The 18,256-nt window shown below is 43.3% G+C and overlaps 1 protein-coding gene across 1 annotated transcript in view; it reads left to right on the top strand.

The window, feature by feature from the left end:
- ORC1 (origin recognition complex subunit 1) overlaps window positions 1–15,495 on the top strand; it is a 35,768-nt gene extending 20,273 nt beyond the window's left edge. The window contains exons 10-18 of the mRNA XM_068965761.1: window positions 4,237–4,334; window positions 5,241–5,342; window positions 5,746–5,917; window positions 6,610–6,717; window positions 6,992–7,141; window positions 7,818–7,937; window positions 12,314–12,483; window positions 13,439–13,526; window positions 15,301–15,495. Coding sequence (XP_068821862.1) covers window positions 4,237–4,334; window positions 5,241–5,342; window positions 5,746–5,917; window positions 6,610–6,717; window positions 6,992–7,141; window positions 7,818–7,937; window positions 12,314–12,483; window positions 13,439–13,526; window positions 15,301–15,495 — 1,203 coding nt within the window. The remainder of the gene's footprint in view (window positions 1–4,236; window positions 4,335–5,240; window positions 5,343–5,745; window positions 5,918–6,609; window positions 6,718–6,991; window positions 7,142–7,817; window positions 7,938–12,313; window positions 12,484–13,438; window positions 13,527–15,300) is intronic.
- The last annotated feature ends 2,761 nt before the right edge of the window (window positions 15,496–18,256 follow it).

Raw genomic sequence — 18,256 nt, forward strand, 5'->3', positions numbered from 1 at the left:
TAATAAAAAAGGTCAGAGGACAGCCTTTTTAAAAAAAATACCTTCTCAGCAAGGTTTTGTTACTATTTCCCTGTTTTCTCCAAGTTAATAATGTAAAGCTGATTTGAGTCTTTAAGTGCTTCTCTGCTTTTGAGAAAAGGTGCAGAGATTGTCACTTTATATCTTGGCTGGAAGCAGAGGGTTGGTAGGTGAAACGCCTCCACAAAAGAGAGTGTTTTGTGAAAACCCTATGGATACTGCTGGGTAGCAGGCCTGCTCTAGTGAGCCAGTGGCAAGGAAAAGAATAGTAAAATAGGGCTGTTGGCCTAAGCTGGACAGTGACCCTGGGGTCTGGAGTGGAAAAATCTGGGGCAGTTTCTCTGGGTACTATGTAGTGAATTGTGGAAATTCTGAACTAAAGTTTGGCCATATTTTCAAAAAAGTCTAAAGGAGAATCTTTTTTTAGGGATGATTTTTTAAATTTTAATCAGTAAATGCAACTCACGGGGGTGGAATAGAGGAGGATCTTATGAATCAAACCTAGTTTATGCCTTCTTCTCTACCCTGTATTGGGGCAGAATATTTAGGATTTCTTAATATTTGTCTTTCTTTTAAGATGTTTATTGGAAAAAGTATATAACCCGTACTTTTATTCATTCCTTCATCAGTTCAGTTCAGTTCAGTCACTCAGTCGTGTCTGACTCTTTGTGACCCCATGATCTGCAGCACACCAGGCCTCCCTGTCCATCACCAACCCCCGGAGTCTACTCAAGTACATGTCCATTGAATTGGTGATGCCATCCAACCATCTCATCCTCTGACATCCCCTTCTTCTCCCACCTTCAGTCTTTCCCAGCATCAGGGTCTTTTCAAATGACTCAGTTCTTCACGTCAGGTGGCCAAAGTATTAGAGCTTCAGCTTCAGCATAACTCCTTGCAATGAAGATTCAGGACTGATTTCCTTTAGGATGGACTGGTTGGATCTCCTTGTAGTCCAACGGACTCTCGAGAGTCTTCTCCAACACTACAGTTTAAAAGCATCAATTCTTCGGCACTCAGCTTTCTTTATAGTCCAACTCTCACCACTGGAAAAACCATAGCCTTGACTAGATGGACCTTTGCTGGCAAAGTAATAATGTCTCTGCTTTTCAATATGCTGTCTCTTTTGGTCATAAATTGCCTTCCAAAGAGCAAGTGTATTTTAATTCCATGGCTGCAATCACCATCTGCAGTGATTTTGGAGCCCCCAAAAATAAACTCTGTCACTGTTTCCACTGTTTCCCCATTATTTGCCATGAAGTAATGGGACTAGATGCCATGATCTTAGTTTTCTGAATGTTGAGTTTTAAGCCACCTTTTTCACTCTGTTTCACTTTCATCAAGAGGCTCTTTAGTTCCTCACTTTCTACCATGAGGGTGGTGTCATCTGCATATCTGAGGTTATTGATATTTCTCCCAGCAATCTTGTTCTAGCTTGTGCTTCATCCAGCCCAGTGTTTGTCATGATGTTCAGTTCAGTTCAGTTCAGTTCAGTTCAGTCGCTCAGTCGTGTCTGACTCTTCGTGACCCCATGAATCGCAGCACACCAGGCCTCCCTGTCCATCACCAACTCCCGGAGTTCACTCAGACTCACGTCCATCAAGTCAGTGATACCATCCAGCCATCTCATCCTCTGTCTTCCCCTTCTCCGCCTGCCCCCAATCCCTCCCAGCATCAGGGTCTTTTCCAGTGAGTCAACTCTTCGCATGAAGTGGCCAAAGTAGTTTGTCATGATGTACTCTGCATATAAGTTAAATAAGCAGGGTGACAATATACAGCCTTGATGTATTCCTTTCCCGATTTGGAACCAGTCTGTTTTTCCATGTCCAGTTGCATACAGATTTTTCAAGAAACAGGTAAGATGGTCTGGTATTCCCATCTCTTTCAGAATTTTCCACAGTTTATTGTGATCCACACAGTCAAAGGCTTTGGCACAGTCAATAAAGCGGATGTTTCTCTGGAACTTTCTTGCTTTTTCCATGATCCAGTGGATGTTGGCAATTTGATCTCTGGTTCCCCTGCCTTTTCTAAATTCAGCTCAAAAATCTGGAAGTTCATGGTTCACGTACTGCTGAAGCCTGGCTTGGAGAATTTTGAGCATTACTTTACTAGCGTGTGAGATGAGTGCAATTGTGCGGTAGTTTGAGCATTCTTTGGCATTCCCTTTCTTTGGGATTGGAATGAAACCTGACCTTTTCCAGTCCTGTGGCCACTGCTGAGTTTTCCAAATGTGCTGGCATATTGAGTGCAGCACTTTCACAGCATTACCTTTTATGATTTGAAATAGCTCAACTGGAATTCCATCACCTCCACTAGCTTTGTTTATAGTAATGCTTCCTATCGCCCACTTGACTTCACATTCCAGGATGTCTGGCTCTCGGTGAGTGATCATACCATTGTGATTATCTAGGTCATGAAGATCTTTTTTGTACAGTTTTTCTGTGTATGCTTGCAACCTCTTCTTAATATCTTCTGCTTCTATTAGGTCCATACCATTTCTTTCCATTATTGTGCCCATCTTTTCATGAAATGTTTCCATGATATCTCTACTTTCCTTGAAGAAATCTCTTAGTCTTTCCCATTCCATTGTTTTCCTCTATCATATCTAATCCCTTGAATCTATTTCTCACTTCCACTGTATAATCATAAGGGATGTGATTTAGGTCATACCTGAATGGTCTAGTGGTTTTCCCACTTTCTTCAATTGAAGTCTGAATTTGGCAATAAGGAGTTCATGATCTGAGCCACAGTCAGCTCCCGGTCTTGTTTTTGCTGACTGTATAGAACTTCTCCATCTTTGGCTGCAAAGAATATAATCAATCTGATTTCAGTATTTACCATCTGGTGATGTCTATGTGTAGAGTCTTCTCTTGTGTTGTTGGAAAAGAATGTTTGCTATGACCAGTGCATTCTCTTGGCAAAACTCTATTAGCCTTTGCCCTGCTTCATTCTGTACTCCAAGGCCAAATTTCCCTGTTACTCCAGGTGTTTCTTGACTTCCTACTTTTGCATTCCAGTCCCTTATAATGAAAAGGACATCTTTTTTGAGTGTTAGTTCTAGAAGGTCTTGTAGGTTCATAGAACTGTTCAATTTCAGCATTACTGGTCAGGGCATAGGCTTAGATTACTGTGATATTGAATGGTTTGCCTTGGAAACGAACAGAGATCATTCCGTCATTTTTGAGATTGCATCCAAGTATTGCATTTTGGACTTTTTTTGTTGACCATGATGGCTACTCCATTTCTTCTGAGGGATTCCTGCGCACAGTAGTAGATATAATGGTCATCTGAGTTAAATTCACCCATTCCAGTCCATTTTAGTTCACTGATTCCTAAAATGTCAATGTTCACTCTTGTCATCTTCTGTTTGACCACTTCCAATTTGCCTTGATTCACGGACCTAACATTCCAGGTTCCTATGCAATATTGTTCTTTACAGCATCAGACTTTACTTCCATCACCAGTTATATCCACACCTGGGTGGTGTTTTTGCTTTGGCTCCATCCCTTCATTCTTTCTGGAGTTATTTCTCCACTGATCTCCAGTAGCAATTTGGGCACCTACTTGACCTGGGGAGTTCCTCTTTCAGTATCCTATCATTTTGCCTTTTCATACTGTTCATGGGGTTCTCAAGGCAAGAATACTGAAGTGGTTTGCCATTCCCTTCTCCAGTGGACCACATTTTGTCAGAATTCACTGTGACCCGTCCGTCTTGTGTAGCCCTACATGGTATGGCTCATAGTTTCGTTGAGTCAGACTGACAGTGTTTTCCTATCCTAATACTATATGTAGATCAGAAATAAGAAATTGTTTGGACTGTGAACAAAATATAGGTGTAATGTGAGGGGAGAAAGGGAGAATCTTGGCACTTTATACAGGAAAAGACTAAGAGGAGTTGACTCGCTGCCTCTCTTGCTTTTATCGGATCATCACAAATCAGATTTGCTGATGCATCCTGGATGGAGTTTGCTTTGTTTTTCCCTTCTAAAATATGTTCTCTCTCTTTTAAAAATCTTTATTTTGTTTTGGAGTATTGGTGACTTACAATGCTATGTTAGTTTCAGGTGTACAGCAGTGATTCAGTTATATACATATACATAGATCAACTGTTTTTCAGATTCTTTTCCCATTTAGGTTATTACAGAATATCGAGTTGAGTTCTCTGTGCTGTACAGTAGGTCCTTGTTGATTATCTAAATTTCCCTCTTTTGAACACAGCCTGAGCCCAGAACACCACGTGATGCCACTCCCCAGATCCGCAGCCGAAACCTGCCTGCCCAGGAGCCCACCAACATGCTGGAAGAGGCCCGGCTAAGGTGACGTCGCTCTGGGGCCCCTTTCAGATAGGCTGAAACAGACCTTTGCTTTTATTCATGTGAACTGGCAGTGCTTCGTAGTCATTGTGTATATAATAACAAAGTGAAAGTCACTCAGTTGTGTCTGACTCTTTGCGACCCCATGGACTATACAGTTCATTGAATTCTCTCAGCCAGAATACTGGGGTGGGTAGCCTTTCCCTTCTCCAGGGGATCTTCCCAAACCAGGGATCAAACCCAGGTCTCCTGCACTGAAGGCAGATTCTTTACCAGCTGAGCCACAAGGGAAGCCCAAGAATACTGGAATGGGTAGCCTATCTCTTCTCCAGCAGATCTTCCCGACCCAGGAATCCAGCCGGGGTCTCCTGCATTGCAGGCGGATTCTTTACCAACTGAGCTATCAGGGAAGCCCAGTAGAGGTAGAGGGTAAAATGAAGGTGCATGTTTAGAAAGGAGAAACCTCTCAAGCAGTGTCTGAGTGAACTACTGTGGACAAGTTCTGGGAGGAGTCTGCAGTGCACTGCTACCCCTTTCTCAGGGACGCAAGGTCATGACACTGCTTCTCAGTTGCAGTACGTTTTAGAACTTTGTGGGGACTTTTTAAAAATAGGTGAGCCTAGATCCTGCCAGAAATCAGCTGAATCATAATCTCATGTGAGATGAGGTCCACCCACGTGATCTGGGGAAAGCTCCCAAGTAATACATACTCTTGATTAGAACCACTGAGCTGGGTAATTTGTCTGGGTGGAGAAGGGCCAAATGAAGAGGTTTAAGAATGAAGGCATTCCCGTGGATTTGTGATTAAGGTTTCCAGTAGAAACTGTAGATAAGCCTTTTCCTTTATTACAAAGTTGATAGTAAATTGTTTCTAATGCCCTCTTTTTCTCTCATTTACCACCACTGTAGGCTGCATGTTTCTGCTATACCCGAGTCTCTTCCCTGTCGGGAACAGGAATTCCAAGACATTTACAACTTTGTGGAAAGCAAACTCCTTGACCACACTGGAGGGTGAGTTGTGTTGAGGGGGGCAGAATGGTCAGGAGGCCCCTGCTAGTGTACCACCATAGGCGCAGTTCAACCAAGCAGTCTTTCCCTAGTGTTGGAAAAACAGGCAAGCTCACTGCTGAAGCAGCTTTTATTATCACAGTATTTCTATAGAAATTTTGTCTTACACAGAAAATAACTCTGGCCTTTTGGGGGAGGCATTTTGCATACAGCATTGCTTATGGAATGAGTGACTGTATATAAACAGGTCCTGCTCTAATCAGCTTCCAAAAATGACCCCTACTCCTCCTACCTCCACATTTCAGGGGTCTCTGTCCTTCCTTCAGCATACATCCTCATACTCATAACTGACGATAGTGTGACGCAGCTACACAGATCTAGCCGAGGTCTTCTCCTCTCGCCCCAGGTGCATGTACATCTCCGGGGTCCCTGGGACAGGGAAGACTGCCACTGTGCACGAGGTGATATGTTGCCTGCAGCAGGCGGCCCAAGCCAATGAAGTTCCTCCCTTTCAATACATTGAGGTCAATGGCATGAAGCTGACAGAACCCCACCAAGTCTATGTGCAGATCTTGCAGGTGAGCAGAGCTTGTTGAGCTTTCTTGGTTTATTTTGTTTTGGTTTGGGGTGTTTTTTTTGGTCAAGCAGCTTGCGGGATCCTAGTTCCCCAACCAGGGATTCAACCCAGGCCCTCAGCAGTGGAAGTGCAGAGAGTCTCAGCCACTGGATTGCCAGGGAATTCCGATTTGAGCTTTTTGGAAAATATCGTTTCTGGGTGGCACAGGAAAAGGGAAAGGTTTAGTTAGTTTTGTGCATATAATATGTTTTCAACTTGCCATCTGTGTAGCAGTAGAAAGGGCAAAGAAGGCAGAATTCGTGCCCTCAAGGACCTCGAAGTCTGGGAGCTAGTACTTACCAGGAGGGTGAAAACCATTTGTATACAGCAGGCATGGCAGTACACTAGAAAAGGGTAGGCTGGACTTTGAGTCTCACTCTTTGACTCACTAGCTGCTGTCCCGGAACAAGTAATGTCCAGTCATGCAGTGATGATTCTGGAGGGGCTTCTGGGATTGGCCTGTGGCTCGTGTGCATTTCAGACACAATTTACGTCTCTTGTGGCCTTCTCTCCTCCTGGTGGAAGGCAGAGGGTAAGATACTGAAGTCCTCAGGCTAAATAGCTTCCTCTATAGGCAGATTTAACTTTAAACTCTTAAAAGGGGAGTCAAATCCTTAGAGTGTACCACTCCCATTCTTTTCCCCCTCACTGCAGAAGCTGACAGGTAAAAGGGCAACAGCTAACCACGCAGCAGAACTGCTTGCTAAGCGATTCTGCACTCAAGCATCCTCTCAGGAGACCACCGTGCTGCTTGTGGATGAGGTGAGAAGGCGCCCAGGGGAGGACCAGAGTGGCTCTGGACTGATGTGCGGGAGCAGATACAAGGCTGGAGGGAAGTCCTGGCTCCCTTCTCCTTCACTTGGGCACATTCTCTGGGGGTGGGGGGTGGGGCAGGGCATGTGTCCATCGACACCCTCGCTGCTCAGGTGGTGTGACCTGAGGGCGCGTGCTGCTGAAGCAGTGATAACCAGCTTCCCTCAGGGGGCCCGGCTCGTTCTCTGTGGTTGACCCTGCGTCTCTCTCCGTTTCCCGGCAGCTTGACCTCCTGTGGACCCAGAAACAAGACGTGATGTACAATCTCTTTGACTGGCCCACTCACAAGGAGGCCCGCCTTGTGGTCCTGACCATCGCTAACACCATGGACCTGCCAGAGCGCATCATGATGAACCGGGTGTCCAGCCGACTGGTAGGGCCATTCTCGAGCTGTTCTTATAGTCCCAGAAGCTGGGCCGAGGAGCTCTGCAAAAGTGAATACATGGGAATCTAAAATAGATGGGGAAAGGAAGAAGTGTGACTTCTGAAATTCTGGTAATTTCTACATTAGAATTAAATATGTCACCATTGCATGGCTTTCTACAAATGTATCTTCTTGGGCTTCTACTACTACCTCTGCACTCAAACTGCACAGAGCACTAAACATTTAATTATTTTAAAAACTATTTAAGTGCTTAGCCCTTGGCAGGCAGTGTTAGATGCACGGAATATGGCAGTGAACAGGGCAGACCCGGTCTCTGGCCTTGTGGACCTTGTGGTTCAGCAGAAGTGAAACCAGACGCTCAGCCGACGTTATAGAGCCAAAGATCCTCTAACGAGAGCACCTCTGCCTAGATCTACTAGTAAATGATTCCGGTAGAATAAAGTTTCTTTTAAACTAAATGGAAAAATCATTGAGAACTACTGCCCTATAGGGTCCCACGGGCCATTGTCAGTAACAAAAGGAGCAGGAAGCAGTGGTAGTCCTGGGATGAATGTGTAAATTGTTATCTGAGACTTGGTTTGGGGGATTTGCAAGTGGCTTTCCACCAGGACTGTGCCGAGTGGGAAACCCCTGAACTTGTTCCTCTGTCGTCTCGGCTCCCCAGGGTCTAACCAGGATGTGCTTCCAGCCCTATACTCACAGCCAGCTGCAGCAGATCCTACTGTCCCGACTCAGACACGTAAAGGCTTTTGAGGATGATACCATCCAGCTGGCAGCCAGGAAGGTAAGTCGCCTTTGGGACGCCCCTAGCCACACTGACAGTGTTTGCTGACTACCTGCCCATGTCAGGCCCTAGACTGGGTGCTCTGGAGGTGAAGAAAAAATTAGGAAGTCGTATAAAAACAAATTCCAGAAAATAGAAACAAAATTCTGAAAAATTCCTTAAGCTTCTTACTGTAGGATTAATTATTAAAAGGCTCTGAGTATGATGGGCGCATATATATATATATATATATATATAAACAAAGATTAATTGATTCAGAGTGTTTTGTGTAATTAGAAGAGCAACATAGTCAATGAGGTAGACAGACGTGGTTTGAACACTAATAGGTGTGTGGCAAGTTATAGAAAAGTTACTTTAAAACTTCTGGGCTCCAGTTTTCTGAAAAATGGGAATGATAAGAGCTATGTCATAGGGTCATTGTGGGAATTAAATGAGACCGTGTCTGTAATGTGCCTAGCAGGGTGCATGCTCTGTGGTGGGTATGACGTGTGGCATTCTCCCACTTGAGGCGCACTGGGAGAATGCCAACCGAGATTCCATTGAGAGTTCTCCAAGGCTGCTGAGGAACAAAGCAGGTTAAACGTCTACCTGGGGCTGAACAAAAGAAACCACACAGCCACAGTATTTCAGCACTTAAAAGAATTGTAAACTTATGTCTAGTTTCTCGCCAGAAACAATGTGAATTCGGAATGGTTATAGCAGCAACACCTGTCTATAACACGTGCTCAGAGCTGAGCACTCTAAGTATTAGGGTAACCAGAGAGCCAGATATGGTGTTTATCTCCAAGCTATGCTTTCCAGGAGAGAGAGCCTCAAAGTTACTCTCTACCCACTCTGTTGGGTAGAGTTTTTCCACCCCTCAGTTCAGTTCTGTTGCTCAGTCATGTCCTACTCTTTGCAAACCCATGGACTGCAGCACGCCAGGCTTCCCTGTCCATCACCAATTCCCAGAGCTTGCTCAAACTCATGTCCATCCCATTGGTGATGCCATCCAACCATCTCATCCTTTGTGGTCCCCTTCTCCTCCTGCCTTCAGTCTTTCCCAGCATCAGGGTCTTTTCCAATGAGTCAGTTCTTTGCATCAGGTGGCCAAAGTATTGGAGCTTCAGCATCAGTCGTTCCAATGAATATTAAGGACTGGTTTCTTTTAGGATTGACTGGTTTGATCTCCTTGCTGTCCAAGGGACTCTGAAGAGTCTACTCCAACACCACAGTTCAAAAGCATCAATTCTACCCCTGCAGTCATACAATTTCTGAAAGTTCTTTTTCCCCCTATGAATTGCCCTTTTATATACCATCCTACATATTTGAGGTTTTCTTCCTTTGACCAGGGGAGGTGGGCTGGAGTCAGGGGGGGTGGAGGTCTTCAAATTCAGTATGCAAATAGTAACTGTTTCTATTTAGTAAGGGACATCCCCTTCTTGGCAACAGTTGCTAGTGTTCCAGGTCGATAAACTTTATCTTTCCTTGAGAATAAATGTCTGGTCTCCTGCCATGGTATAAGTGGGATAATCTCCAGGGCAGAGAGTTTTATGGAAACAGCACAAATTACCAAGGCATAACACTTTCTCACAGAGCCCTCAGTTACTCTAATGTTCACCCAACAGCATGAAATGGGGCAGAGGCCTAGGCAAGGGTCAGCAAACTCCTTTTGTGAAGGGCCAGTAGTAAATGTTTTAGGTTTTGTGGGCCATAATGGTCTGTTACCACTATTCAGTCCTGCCCTTATATTGTGAAAGCAGCCAGGTAAACAAATGTGCAAAGCTGTGTTTCAATAAAACTTATTTACAAAAACATGTGGCAGGCCATAGTTTGCTGACTCCTAATCTAGGGCATCCGTTTCTTAACTTTCAACCAGTCCTCCTCATTTTAGACAAAGTTCCCCCTTTACCCCCAGTTCCAGTACCACTAACAATTTGAGTGTTTTGAAGATTTTTAGTGTAGCTTTAGGTTTGTTCTTGGATTCCTCACTACTGATTCAGGACTGGGCTTTCTACAGTCAGCTAAGTCAGCCATTACTACCCTGCCACCTCTTTCTAACTTTCAGAATTATATTGTTTACTGCTCTCCAGTTGCTTGCTTATTTAGGGTTCTTGGTCTTTAAATAATGTTTCAGAAGGCTTCAAATTTGGCTGCTGTTTTTACCCAAAACTCTTGCCTGTAATTTCAGACCTCTCTTTTGTTCCTTAACATAAAAAGAAGCATACCTATATTGTTTATCTTGTAGTTATGATATCTGACGTCTTTGTGAGTTTACTTCTATTATTTCTATAAACAAGGCCACGTTTCTATGGCCTTGTTTCCTTGTTTCTTGTGTTTTGCTCCTTGGAGCTTTATCTGGAAGTTGATTGAGGCCTGGGTTGAACTTGAATTCATTTAGTTCGTTTTGTGCTTCTGTCAGTTACCAAGGGGCACTGCCAACTGGGACCATTTTTAAACAAAATTCTCCACTGAGGGTTTTTAGGAGACACAACATAAATTTGGACTGCAGATCCACATGAGGGCTTGTGGTTTAAAAACTCAGAGGGTTTTTTCCCCCCTAACACTCCTCAATACCAAAGTCACACAGGCCGTTTTTCTTGCCATCCCTTCTGCATGAAGAGTGTCACTCACCCTCATACTGGGGGTGTGGTGGTGTCTGGACCCCAAGTTTATGCAAGGCCTTCTCAGATTCCATGTTTGGTGGCCCCCACTTTTTCTCTTGACTCCCTCACACCAGTAGCAGTCAAAAAGAGTGCTTATGGTCTCCAAGACTCATGCGCTTGGAGGGGGAACTGCTTTGGGTGTTTTCTTGCTTCCCAGGGTCCCCTGCCCACTCTGATTCTAGGCCTCTGCAGCAGCCCTTGAGTCCCTGCTATTATCCACTGTATGGAGCTGCTCCATGAGGGAAGGAGGAAAGAAAGGGAGGAAACGCCCCCCAGGACATCCTCACCAGCTGAATATGGGGGATTAGAAGGAGGGAATAATACACACTGCTGTTCATATTTCTGTCTTGGGTCACTGGAAAAGTGACCCAAAAGTATTTTGAATGTCTTATAGTTGAATTTTGAAAACAGAAATAGAAAACATATAAAAACTATAATCCCACTTCCCAGAAATAACTCTTTTTAATGTCCTAGTTTGGTATATGTGTGTATACCTATATAATTTGCTTTTCTGTTGTTTAATCTTACCACTTTATTTTTGATTTGTTTCAGTATTTATTTGTTTATTTGGTTGTGCTGCCTTGTTGCAGCACACAGGATCTTTACTTGCAACATGTGAACACTTAGTTGTGGCATGTGGGATCCAGTTCTGCAGCCAGAGATGGAACCCCGGGCTCCCTGCATTGGGAGCACAGAGTTTTAGCCACTGGACCACCAGAGAATTCCCTACAGTTTACTTTTTTAAACCTGATGTTGTATAAATTTTGGAAGAAAATATTTTTGGGGGGATACCATCAGACAGGATGTCATCGCCTGCAGTGGTTGTTAGGCAAATGATGGTGTTGCTGGCAAGCACTGGGAATACCGAAACAGAGGTGCCTGCAGACAGTGCTGAGTTCAGGAGTTCCCTCAGTGCAATTTAAAATGCAAGGGCCCTCTGTCGCCTCGGGAGAGAGTATAGGCTTCCCTGGGAAGGGAGCCCAGGAGCCCCTCAGCCCCAGTGCACATGGAAGGGCAGGCACAGAAGTACAGCCGTTGGCATGGGGGATTGGTCTGATTCATCTAATCACAGATTCCTCTGGGTCCTCCAGTTTCATGGCTTCATTCCCTCTTGATTCTGGTTTATTTAGCCATTGGCAAGGTGGTTTCCAAAACTGACCACGTGCTATGAACCTCAGGCTCTGGCAAAATAGGCTCCACTTCAGTCTCTTGGCTTTTTCTCTTTATGCAAGGAACAGACCCTTGTTTTTCCAGATGGTTCAATAATAATCTTGGGCCAGGGGTCTCTTCTTGTAGATTTCTTCATTTCTCTATTATTAAATACAGCTGAGAATTTCTGCCTTTTCCATTCTGGAATTATCTGCAAGGCCAAGACAAAGGTGTGGACTTGGGGAAGAGTTCCAGACACAGTACGATAATTTACGGTGTACCTGGGCTCCCACCAGGTTCCCAGCAAGGGCTAAGTACTTAATTTCAGGCTTAAGTCCATTCGTCTTTATTGAATTTGCTGCAATGTTGCTTCTGTTCCATGCCCAAGAGGAATGTGGGATCTTAACTCCCTGACCAGGGATCGAACACTCACCCCATGCATCGGAAGGTGAAGTCGTAACCACTGGATCACCGGGAGAGTCCCCCTACCTTTCCTTTTTAGCTGCACACAGAACCAGTTGGTTTTTCTCATGGACTGAGAGGACACGGGGATCTCAAGGAATAAAACATTGCCTCTTGTAGGTAGCAGCCCTCTCTGGAGATGCACGACGCTGCCTGGACATTTGTAGGCGTGCCACAGAGATCTGTGAGTTCTCCTGCCAGAAGCCCGACTGCCCTGGCCTGGTTACTACCGCCCATTTACTAGAAGCCATAGATGAGATGTTTTCATCATCATATATCACTGCCATCAAGTAAGACCCTTCTGCCTCCTGACTCCCAACCGCCGTTGGAAGGCACTTAAGAGGGCCACGGAACCATGTTCTCCTTTCAAAGCTTTCACTCATTCAGCCTGCATTTACCGACAATGCTGTTCTTTTTCTTCAGGGGCGTAGTCTAGTCAGAGAGACAGAAATGTAATCCTAGTATGATATATTGAGTTACACTATAGGTGTTTATGAAGTAAAGTGCTGTGGAAATAAGATCGAAGTAGCTATTCTCTAACTTTGAATGATGTACTCAGCCATGTAATGGGACTGCTGGTACATGTCCAGATATACTTGCTGTGTCCCCACACCTCCAAAGGGGTATTTTTCATATCATTTTGAGACTTCAGAGGGGAAGGAGAATCCTTGCCAAATAATATAGGAACATAGGAGGAAACAGTTCCAAGTTTTTTCCTGTCTCTTCTCTAAAGACACAGAATATCTTTATTTGACTTTTCTCCAGGTTGGTGGTACAGGAAGTCCCCTACATACACATGAGTTCCGTTCTGAGAGTGTGTTCGTAAGTCCAATGAAGTTAGCCTAGGTACCCAACTAACACAATTGGCTATATAGTACTGTACTGTAATAGGTTTATAATATTTTCACATAAATAATACATAAAAAACAACAACACAAAATAAGGAAAACATTTTTTCATCTTACAAAAGTATATGGTACAGTTCAACACCTGGCATACAGGAGCTGGCAACCAGTGCAGGCAAGCAGTTACCGACTAGAGCAGGGAGAGGTGGTGGGAGATGGTAGAGCTGAACGATCATCAGCAATAGGAGATGGAGGGCAAGCTACCACTTTACTCACCCTGAGGTTGACGGCACAGGTTCTGGTTCCTTGCTGGACCCAGGTGCACGTTCGTATCTTTGAAGCTTCACACGTTTACTGTGCAGCCACTTCGGAGAATTCACATTTCCTCATTTTCTTTAAGAAATTCCTCCATTCTGGAACAGAGCTTCCTGAGAGCGATCCTTGCAGAGTTCCGTCGATCAGGACTGGAGGAAGCAACATTTCAACAGGTGATTGATCTGTTTTTCAAAAATCCTAGATTTTGCTCTGGTGCCTTTAAAATACGTGGGAATATCAAACCAGCTCGTTTTTATTGAGCTGGTATATTGAAAATAAAACCATACTGAATTGCATGAGGAGAGACCTAGAGCAAATGATTTCTGCATATGAGATTGAAGCTTTACTATGTGCCAGATACTTTTATGCAAGTGGGAGATTCACAGATGAACAAAAGGTACTGCCCCGATAAAGTTTATGGTATAGTGGGAGGCATGGCTCTCAGAACAAGCCTTGTTTAAAAACAAATCACAAAGACCAATCCCAATGCTCTGAGCATAATTTCAGTTATATCAAGTAAAGGAATCATTAGGGCTCATGCCTTAGTGAGCCGGGGGCCTCCCACTTATTCTACACCTCTCATGTCTCTTCACCTTCCCACACTAGAGTCAAGTTCAATAGGGTCTTCTTTCCCCGCTGATTCTGCCAAGCCCATTCCCTTGGCTGTGGTTTCGATGGATAGTAGGTAGAGACAGTGGGAATCTCTCATCCATTCGTGTGAGTCACTAATCAGATGACAAGGCATTTTGGCTATCTTAAGAGAGTCATGGTTACTCCTGCCACTTAGCGGTGCTTCATGGAATTTCTTCACTTTGACATTCAGAGCACTGGGCAGAAATCACATCGCATCAACACCTGCCTCAGGCCTTCTCTATGCTTTGTTTTAATTAAACAGTAGGATTCCCCTGGTCTGTATCAGTTCTAAGTTGGCCGCTAGACACTGGCGGAGGCGAGGTTTGTTTGAAACTGGTGTGCATATGTACTGGGCTGCCTTTGAAGATGAATTATCAAAGATGTTTGAGTATATACCCAGCAGTTTGTATGTCTTGTGTGTATATTTTAGATAAATAGAGAAGTCAGGAAAACATTTCCTTCGAGCTTTCTTCATTTCTTTATGTTTGGCTGCTCTGGGTCTTCGTTGCTACTCTTAGGTTTGCTCTTGCGGCGAGCAGGGGCTGCTCTGTGGCGGTGTTCGGGCTCCTCATCGTGGTAGCTGCTTCTGCAGAGCACAGGCTTTCGGTTTGCAGGCTCAGTAGCTGCGGTACGTGGGCTTAGCTGCCCTGAGGCATGGGGAATCTTGCTGAACCAGGGATCGAACCCGTGTCCCCTGTGTTGGCAGGTGGGCTCTTCGCTGGACCACCGGGGAAGTCCTGAATTCTGTTTTTAAATATTTAGTTGCTAATCATGTTTTGCCTGTTACTGATTTTCTAAAGCCTGAGACAGCTCTTCTGCAGAGGGTCCTGTATTCTCTCTGAACTTTTGACTTTTCCAAGGGTCATGCCTTGGCACTTGCTCACTGTTTCTGCCAAGGAAAAATGCCTGTATAGCAAAATTTGACTTGAATTATGACAATCTCAATTGGAACCATCAGCCCCTGGAGATGAGGACTGTTTGTACAGCTGTGACAGTTACTAGGCATTTCATATCTATTATGAGGAATATCATACATTTAATAGATAAAACTGAAGCTTAAAAGAAGTAACTGGCCCAGTTTGCTTATTTAGGTAATTGGTAGAACCAGGGTTCAGACCTGCTATTTTCTGATCCTCAGGCCAATACTACATTCTGTCCCTGTCTTTCCATCCCAGTGGGGCACCCCTTGGTTCCCTTCTGGGGTCCTGAGTATCCTGGAAAAGAAGTGTCTCAGTTTCCCAAAAGAAGAAATAATGATTGGATACAAGACTACCTTTCTGACTAGCTGACCTCAGGTTTGCTTTTTGTTTCTAGGTATACATTCAACACGTGGCGCTGTGCAGGATGGAGGGCCTCCCGTACCCCACCATGTCAGAGACGATGGCAGTGTGCTCTCGCCTGGGTGCCTGCCGTCTCCTCCTCGTGGAGCCTAGTAGGAATGACGTGCTCCTTCGGGTGCGGCTCAACATCAGCCAGGATGATGTGCTGTATGCTCTGAAAGAGGAGTGAAGGGCTTCACAAGGAAGGACTGTGATCTGTTTTCAAGGAGCCCTATTTCGTTTTTCTAAGCACATGGAATCATTGTAGCAAAGTATGGAAATGGCTGTCATGTATTTTGGGATTTTCCATTAAATCATTTACATTTCTGGGGTGTTTAGGAAGTTTTATAGTCATTATAAATATCAAATTATAAAACCACACACCATCCTTCATATAGTAGGCCCTCTCTCTGGCTTTTATTTCTGTTAGTAGCCCTGCCATTTATTTAATGGTAACATACCATGTATATAAATACATGCACATAATTACTGTATCTATATAAAATAGTTCCAGGAGAGTAAGGAATTAGTTATATTGGTTGCCTCTGAGATGGCTACCTTCAGGGTTAGAGGAAGACCTTCACTCTATGTCATTATGTTTCTTTTAACTTTTGAACAATGTGAGTGTAACTTACTTAGTGTGTAAAAAAGAACTGCTGAAAATAATATCAGTAATAAACAATCCCTAGCAACAAATAACTAGAAAATGGAATTTTTAAAAAGGTACCATCTGTCATTAAAAAAATCTTTAAAAATTACTTAGATGGCACAAAAAATTAAGGAACCTAGGAATAAATCTATTAATAGAGTAATTAATCTCCATTAATAATTTAAATATAAATAAATTCCAATTAAAATCTTGGTAGGGCTTTTTGTATAACTTTGCAAGTTAATTCTGATAAACCAACAACTGAACAAACTGATATCTAAAAACTCATGTCAGGTACTGAGGAAAACACATCATCCATGTCATAGTCCTGCCAGAAATGTTTGCTGTGAACCTACTGCTAATAAGAATTATCAGGGAAATCAAAATTTACCTAACGAAAGGAGCTAAATAGCTAAGTAGATATAAGGACTTTGATTGGGTCATGGATTTAAGACATTAATACAGTTATAAGCATTATTATGGACTATATTCATATTAGGTAATAGGATTATGTAAATGTCAAGTTTTATGAGTGACAAATTATTGTGGTTGTGTAGAAGAATGTCCTTATTCTTAGGAGAATCATGATAAGGCACTGAGTGAAATAGAACATCTGCAACTGATACACACGCATATATTTAAAACTGCATGTAATGGACTAAGGGTCAGTATCAGAATAAAGTATTTTACAATAAGAAAAAGGGAAAATGGGTAAATCAGGCATCCACAGAATAAGAAATATGAATGGCTAACAAATTAGAAACATAGTAAAAGACGCCTGCAAGTCAAAACACTTTCGTATCTATTAAAAAATCTTTCCATGGTGATGTGGAACAATTGGAACCCAAATGCCTCTTTGATATAAGTGTAAACTAGGACAACTGAATTGGGGATGATTTGGTAATATTTAATCTATAAAGTCCTATTTAGCCAGCAATTCCACTGCTAGAAATACACCCTAGAGAAACATACACATACACAAGGAATGTATAAGAACACCCATAGCGCTAATGGCAAGCCATTGGAAAAGTGAATTATTTTCATACTATGAGATGCCATACAGAAATGAAAAGATCGATGCATGAAGCTTAAAACCAAGGTTGAGTATAAAAAGGAGTTAAGGAAAAATATGTGCAGGGAGTGATAACGACACAATGTTAAAGCTAGCAAAACAGTACAATATGTCTACCAGTAATAGTAATGCTCAGGAATAATAAACACCAAAATCAGGAGATTTTATCTGTTTGGGAAAGGGTTGCAACATGAGAGGTGGACAGGTAGCTTCAACTATATTTCTCAAACTTAAGGTAAGTGCCCATGTATTTAACTCACACAAGAAATAGAAACCGTTGAGTACCTACTATGTACCATGCACTGCTCTAGATAAAGCACAAAAACTGCTTTTAAGTAGCTTGCATGCTAGTGAATGTTAAATATTGTACACTTTTGAATGTCTTAACTATTTCATTGTAAAATATTTTCAAATTTAATGAAAAGAAATATTGGAGTGAAATTTCCACTTTATTTACTTCTAATACTTTTTTTCTTGGCTACCCCGTGTGGCTTGTGGGATCTTGGTTGCCGCCCCAAATCTGGGCCCTCCGCAGTGAGAGCCCAGAGTCTTAACCTCTGAACCGCCAGGGGATTCCCTAAAATTTCCATTTTAAAACAATAAAGATGGGAAATTCCCTGATGTTTCAGTGCTTAAGACTGCACTTCCATTGCAGCGGTACTGGATGGATCCCTGATCAAGGAACTAAGATCCTGCATGCCAAAGGGTATGCCAAGAAGAAAAGCTGGGTTTTTTAAAATATAAAATAGTAAAGACAGTCTCTTCCTCGGAGAAATCACCAAAAAGAAGTAAGGAGGTGGAAAAGCTCTTTGTCCAAGGAAACTGGAAGATAATTCAGAAGTTGAGGAAACAGGCAAGGAGGAAACGGTTTGCAAGGTTCCAGGTGGTAGCTTCTTTCCCCTCACTACATTGCACTGGCTTGCAGGGTAGGAGAGTAAGAAATTGGTGTTAAACTGAAGTGACTCTATAAAGAGGTGCAATGAGTACTGCCTCTCATATCTTAAAGATTAAACCCGCCTTCTGATTAGAAAAAGTACCTTTAGCTGCTGCAAGATTAAGAGGAATCTGTGAGCTGCTCTCGCTAGAGCTCAAATTATAAAGGACACTGAAACAGATGGTAAGGCAGAGAAATCACTCCTGTAGGGCGGCGGCCGCAACCATCCTCCCCTCCCCGCCGACAGGGGCGAGATGAGGACTTGAAGCTAGATAGGTGAGCGTGCACCCAAGCAA

The sequence above is a fragment of the Capricornis sumatraensis genome, chromosome 2, assembly GCF_032405125.1.
Source record: "Capricornis sumatraensis isolate serow.1 chromosome 2, serow.2, whole genome shotgun sequence".
In the NCBI taxonomy this organism is placed as follows: domain Eukaryota; kingdom Metazoa; phylum Chordata; class Mammalia; order Artiodactyla; family Bovidae; genus Capricornis; species Capricornis sumatraensis.